Source organism: Gossypium hirsutum, chromosome D06 (assembly GCF_007990345.1).
Source record: "Gossypium hirsutum isolate 1008001.06 chromosome D06, Gossypium_hirsutum_v2.1, whole genome shotgun sequence".
NCBI classification, from domain to species: Eukaryota; Viridiplantae; Streptophyta; class Magnoliopsida; order Malvales; family Malvaceae; genus Gossypium; species Gossypium hirsutum.
In genome coordinates this window covers 4,377,627-4,384,322 of record NC_053442.1, presented here as the reverse complement: position 1 = coordinate 4,384,322, position 6,696 = coordinate 4,377,627, and the positions used below count along the sequence as shown (strand labels likewise).

The 6,696-nt window shown below is 35.3% G+C and overlaps 1 protein-coding gene across 7 annotated transcripts; it reads right to left on the bottom strand.

The window, feature by feature from the left end:
• Positions 1-952: 952 nt before the first annotated feature.
• On the bottom strand, positions 953-6,159 carry LOC107901463 (probable pectin methyltransferase QUA2). Of its 7 annotated transcripts, XM_041095109.1 has the most exons (11): positions 6,030-6,159; positions 5,698-5,929; positions 4,839-4,999; positions 4,275-4,754; positions 4,023-4,155; positions 3,425-3,665; positions 2,923-3,148; positions 2,620-2,795; positions 2,224-2,527; positions 1,765-1,903; positions 953-1,602 (listed from the first exon to the last, which is right to left on the bottom strand). In XM_041095109.1, the coding sequence occupies exons 3-11, from the start codon at positions 4,988-4,990 to the stop codon at positions 1,444-1,446; spliced, it is 2,010 nt and encodes a 669-aa protein (XP_040951043.1). In that variant the 5' UTR covers positions 4,991-4,999; positions 5,698-5,929; positions 6,030-6,159; the 3' UTR covers positions 953-1,443. The 7 variants fall into 7 exon arrangements, with proteins under 7 accessions (XP_040951043.1, XP_016682971.1, XP_016682972.1 ...); XM_016827482.2 differs by lacking the exon at positions 6,030-6,159 and having other exon boundaries at positions 5,698-5,972; XM_016827483.2 differs by lacking the exons at positions 5,698-5,929; positions 6,030-6,159 and adding an exon at positions 5,248-5,424.
• Positions 6,160-6,696: the final 537 nt, after the last annotated feature.

The window sequence follows — 6,696 nt, the reverse complement described above, 5'->3', positions numbered from 1 at the left end:
TACTACTTGTACTTTAATTTGATAAATTTTAGTCCTGACCAAACATTAGCAATTGAATATATATGGTTAAATTTTATTATTAATCCTCTATTACGCGTAAAGTTGTAAATTTAATCTATGTTATCCAACTAGATCATTCTTAGTCACTATATTTTTCACATTTCAAAATTTCAATTTTACTACAAACGATACTCCTTAAATCTATTAATTGAATTTTTACGAGTAATATGTGAAGATAACAAACCGATATGATGTTATGCATCAAATTTTAAAAAATAGCATACTATTTGGTTACAAGACCTGAAAATGACCAAAATAAAATATTAATATTGAATCCATAACATATGGGACTAAAAGTAGAATTTAACCTTTTAAAATATAGTTGGCCAAAAGCAACTTGAATCATATAAAGTTGAGTGGAGAAATGTATCAAATGGTTCTAACAGTTGAAAGTTTTTACTAAACAATGTTTAAAAATAATGAATATTTTATTAACTTAACATTAAAAACAAAAATTAATTGAATAAGTTATCAAAAGTAGATATATAGCATTGAATCATAGAAAGCTTGAATGATGGTACCAAAGATTAGTGCAATACTTTGACGTCATTAGCTTAATGAAGGGGCATTGAATGCAAGCATTTTCATCAACCAACCAAAATGTACTACCTATCCTTATCATTTGATCCCTGCAGATTCTTCCATTTGTTAAGTATACTTCTCAATCCAGTACAATACTCAACGCTCAAATTAAATTCCAATATAACACTGCATTAGATATGGAAGGTCCAAGCCCCCCACCATCTAACACTGCATTTTCACATCCATGCACCATAACTGTGAATCACATGCATTCATTTCTGCAACTTTAATGATCTGCTATATGCTTTCCATATACATACAATACTGCATACACAACATTCAACTACATCTGACAAAAGCACAAGTTCAATGAATAAAAACTATTCAGTATGAGTTTCCTTCATTGAATATAAATGGTATCATAGAGAATAATAAAATGAAGAATAAAAAACTTCATCATAAATGACACTGTCAAGAAATCCCTCCTTTTTTCTTTTTCTTTTTTTTTTTGTTTTCTATACTGCACAGCTAACAGCACTTGCTTATTCTGTAATCATCTTTCACAATCTTAATCATGTGTTTGTATAATCATAATGAGACGTAAACATGAAAATTTTTAAAATCTCACCCTATAGTTCTCACTTGCAATGGTACCTCAATCGAGTAATTACAAGGCCCTATGTTCGCCTTACGGCTCCATAGGAGTTGTTGTCACCATTGGTTCATTTTTTTCTTGCTTCTTTCTGTTCAAAATATATGGTATTCCTCTTTCCATGGTGGAGCTTTATGATGATTAGGTAACTTGCACAGAAGGAGTTTGAATACCAAGACATAAACTAGGGTTTAATGGAGAAATTGTTCTCACATTGCTTGCTTCTTGAAGAAAGGTTTCTGACAAATGAGGAGCCTCTCATCGCTGTTACTTTCAATTTCTATGATTCTGGCATCCCACTTCAACCGTGTCGTTAGAGCTCTGGCTGATTCAACAAGAGGAGCGGCGTCACGGATTAGTATCCAACCCTGCACCAACCATCACATGTATCACATATTAGAACATAGCAGTAGCTGACAAAATGATAGGAACCATTTGAAAGGTCTAGTCATGGGTTTAGAAACAGTAAGGTAACCATAAAAGGAGCTAAAGGAGGCCCGGATTGATAATTGATAGCTTAGTTGTAGTACCTCAGGACGAAGCAACCGATCTATCTCAGTGAATAGATCAAGCATGGTGCATCTCCGATGTTGACTAGTCTCAAGGGATAGAAGTCCATCTGCGTGGACCATGTCATAAGTTCTAGGATATGTTGGAAATGCTTCACACCTGAAAGAGATACAGATGGATCATAAGACATGAAAACATGAAAAGTGAAACGCATATGTTGCTGGAAAATGCTTCAATGGCAAAGCATATCACATCTTTAAAAGTAAGAGCAGTTAATCAACTGTGAAATAGAAGTAACACTATGTCCTAACTTCATTCAAGTTTCATTGACACCAAACCATAAACAGAATAGACATCCTCAAATAGAGTTGCTCAATTTAAGTCTTATATGAGTAATGCAGGATGCATACAATTACGATAAGGGTGTATTACGACAATAGAACAAAACCTTAAAAAGTTTAGCTAGAGAAGAGACATACCAATCATGTAATACACCAACATAGCCCCTGTCAAGAATGAGGGGAAGGTAGTTAGGTCCACTTGTTGAGACTACATTCATAACCCAGACAGACTTCCCTGCTTCCAGTAATGCAGCATTTAAACCACCATAACGAGCATTCATATCTAGAACATTTCTGAGCATGTTATAAGGTGGAGAAGGATCCTCGTCACCAGGTCTCTTTGGATGATCCGAGAATATTAGGGGTGACAGCAGTGACCAGTAATTACGAACAGCTGTTCTAGAGTCTGTGGTATCCTCATTGAGTTCTTCGGAGTGTAATCCTGCCAAAATATAAGCAAACAGATAAATAAAAAAAGGTAACAGACCGAAATTTCTTATATTGGTGCCTAGCATACAAAGAGCATCAAATTACCATAAAGAGCAAGTTCATTCTTGTTCAAGTTAGACCTAGAAGGCCAGGTGGGTCTCTCCTCAATAGGAAGCCATCGGCGGCTATGCGTACCACCTATACAGTTCTGCAGAGGTCGATAATATGGAGATTCAACGTCTTGTCCTTTGCTACAAATAGGAGGACCAGAACCAGGCTTCCTGGACACAAATAGTTAGGTTATTAGGATTGTTCCAATAATTATTAGGATTGTTCCAATAATTCATTTGGTCAAAATACATTCACTTTTGAAGAAAATGAATGTAAATCAAAAGAAAATTGCCTTACCTGGAATTGTAACAATTTTTTTTACTGGTCTTTTTCCACAACACAGTTTCCTCTTGTTGTGACATCAACTCCCAGCAGAGATTTTCTGCAAAATCACGAACAAAGTTCCACCTTTTCTGCTTCTCTTTGTTACGAAGAAAACTCTGAACATTTGTAAGAGGTGAAGTCCATACAAAGTATCCACCAGGCTTTAGAACTCTATCAACTTCAATCAAGAAAATACCATCTGTAGCACACATTTAGCATAAAATGTTAATTACGAAAGGCTCAAATACAAAAACATTGGCAGAAGTAGCATATAGAAGTGAAAATATGGTCACAGATCAAAACTAAAGAAAACACAAGTTGATAAAGGTGAGGCAAATTTGTAGGACCTTTCATTTCAGCTAGCGGTTATCATATATAGAACAATGAACATGCTTGGGTAGGGGGAGAGGGATGAAAAGATGGGGAAAGAAGCAGCAAATTCTATATAAGCAAGTTTTAAACAGTTAACTGATACCTTTTTCATCCCAGTCAATACCGCAGCGTGCACAATGCAGCATATCAAACGAAAGAGATGGATATGGCAATTGTTTTGAATTGAAAGAACCGATCATTGCAGGAAGGCCCCTTTCTAGAGTGAGTTGGACTTGACTGCCTGATGACTCATAATTTGCAATGCACATGGTTAAGAGCTGTTTGGAAAAAAGATGTGCTCCAAAGCTTCCATAACCACATCCTATATCCAAGATGGTTCTGACCTGCAACAGTAGTTTTAAACTCAGACAGCGCAAGGGGACTAGAAACACTAACTGCTATTATTTTTAATGCAGAAGAAACTAATGAAATGATGGCACTGCGAAATACCAGTCTTCTTCATAGTAGATACTAGGAAGGGTTTAAGCTAATTTAGCCCATATTACCAAGATTGCAATGTGCAAACCAAGGGTGGCAATTAAACGTATCATAAAAAAGTTACTCGTAGTTGGCCCAAAAAAATAATAAAAAATTGTCCATGCCGTCAAGTGTCAAGTGATAAAGGAAATAACAACTATAACCTTACTAGAACAATGGAACAGTGTACAAATATGATCCGAGGTAGGAAAAGTCCCACTTACCCCAGCTTGTATGAAGTTAGATTCATTTCTCAATCCAATCATTTCAGCAATCTGATGGGAATAGTCTTCCACACCATCAAACATAAGTGATGCTGATCGGAATGAAATCTGCTCTTCCTCCAGCATCATCATTCTGCAATTGTGTAAATCGAGGAGTTAAAGAAATACATTTCCATAAGAAATAAATCGAGGAGTGGGGAAATGAAGGCAGTTGGACAAGAAAGTAGACTTACAAAAGAAACGTCCACTTACCTCTTGGTTAAACTGCCAGAGGTGAACACCTCTTGACCAGTAATTTTGACATTTGCAACCCAAATGACATCTCTCCCAGTTGGCCATCTAAGTGGAATTTTATAGTTCACGGGTGGAAGAACTAAACAACTTTGCCTTGAGCCTTGTCCACATTGCCGGTCATACTCGCTACCATCAGAATAACCCAAAGCAAGATTCTCTGAAATGTTAAAGCAAGGAATATGATTCTCAGACTCCTCGGGACAGAAGTCGATTTCTTTCATCCTTGAAGCACCAAGTGAAAGTTCCCCTATATCCCACAAATCCAAAACAAGCTGCTCTTGAAGTCGCCTATAACCATGAAATATATGACCCCTAGACAATGTCGAAATGGAGAGTGTCCACCAAAACGATCCAGTGAGAGCAAGAATCACAATCACAACTAAACTTAACTTCAAAAACAGCACTGTTAACTTATGCCGGCTTCTCGGACTCCCAACGCTGAAGGGATCAGATGCAAAACCATTCTCAGTGATACCATATTTGGAAGGAGAATTATCCGGACAAAGTAAACGAAAAGGAAACCTGAGAGATAAATAGCTCTGATCAGAAGCACGATTTCTATCCAAATCTTCCTTTTCCGTTTTATCTTTCACTTCAGAATCCCAAAAATCATTGCTGTTACTCAAGTTCCGCATTCCAGATACACCTCGATGCAGAGGCAGAGGCCGGGACATCGTTCAAACCTGGAAATCCCCAACAGTTAGCCACAGGAAAATAAATATGCAAACATAACTCAGAGGAGCTGTTAAAGTTGAAACGAGTAAATATATATTCTACTCAAATCACTCTTATGAAACAAGCCAAGCTAGTAATACTACTCTAAAAAATGTTAAATCTTAATAAGGATAACCCTGAAATGGTTTAACTTAAAGTAAAGAAACTCTGCACAGAAATAAGATCAAATGACATCTTTTCCCCAATTTTAAGATACCAGATTCATAAACCCTGCTAAACAATGAACCTCTTACAAAAGCAAATTTTAAAGAGTGAAAGGAAAAAAAAATGAAGAAGTGGCGTTTTTTTTTGAACGATTCCAAAGACTGAAACAGCAAAAGGGGGGGAAGTTAGAAAAGGGAAAAATGTAAGATTCGAAGGAAATAAAGGAAAGTGAAGTAAATACATTTCCATAAAATAAACTTTGAGTGAGTTCCGCCACCTGAAAGCATTAAAGGGTAAGCTCGTTTCCATTCAAAAATCATTAATTTCCCATTAAAATTCACGTCTCTTAGCTGCCCGATACGAAGAATTTAATGAAAACCCAGATTAAAATGAAGAAAACCCATTTTGGATCAATCATTAGAAAATCGGAATGGTATCGAATCTAACAAATCCAAAAACAGTAAGAAATTTTCTTTTACAAAAACAAAAACAAAAACAGTACCTTGTTTGTAGGAGCAGAGCTGCAAATAGAAAGATAGCGCAAAACCAGCTTAAAATAAGCGAGATTTCATCAAATTATGATCTAATAAGAAGCACGTTCCATTAGTTTTAAACTTTAAAAAAAAAAACTCTTTTTATTTGCTCTTGTTAATGGCGAGCTCTCTTTGATATACTCTAAAGAGTGTGTAGGCGGTTTTTGTATCGACCCAATCACGACACTGCTCGTGAAAAAGCTGAAAAAATAAAAAGAAAAGAAGAAAACTAATCAAATGAAAAATGGTATGAATTAGATACATGCAAAAAGCTATTAATAAATGATGATAAACAAGTTGCCTTTTTTTTCTCTATGATAAACGCGCTAAACAGCCATCAGTAGTGTTCGATTCCAACTGTAACTTTCAATTTATTTTATTTTAATATATTTTTATTAATCAAATCTCAAATCACTAATAATTTATTTGATTATTTAAGACTTTAGAGTGAAGAATTGAATAAATATATAATCTTGAAAAAGAAAGTTGTCTGGAAAAGAGACTCTCGCCACATTACTTTTGCAGAAAACTTGTTTTAGCATTTGGTAAATTTAACTCGTAATATCGAGATTTCGATAATACTTTTACCTGTAGAAATTATTTCAGTGCAAAATTTAGGTTAGAGAAAGTGAATAAACCGACAGCTGACTTCGTCAATACTGAATGAACGTAGATCTCATAAGATGATGACTGTTCTTTTGTTTTTATTAAAACATGGTATTCTACTTGTGCTGGAAAGGCTACACTCTGGCATTTGGCAACCCCTTCCTTTGTCTTTTTTTTTTATGCCTCATACTAATAATCTCCCTAGAATTCAGATTGACTTTGCATCACTGGTTTTAGGCATCGTTTACCCTTGTTTTTAACACTAATTTAATTTCCTTTTTAGCATTAATTATATATATAATTAAAAAGTGTTGAAATACAATATTAGAATGTGGTAGTGCTGTGGTGATTCAACTCTTTTG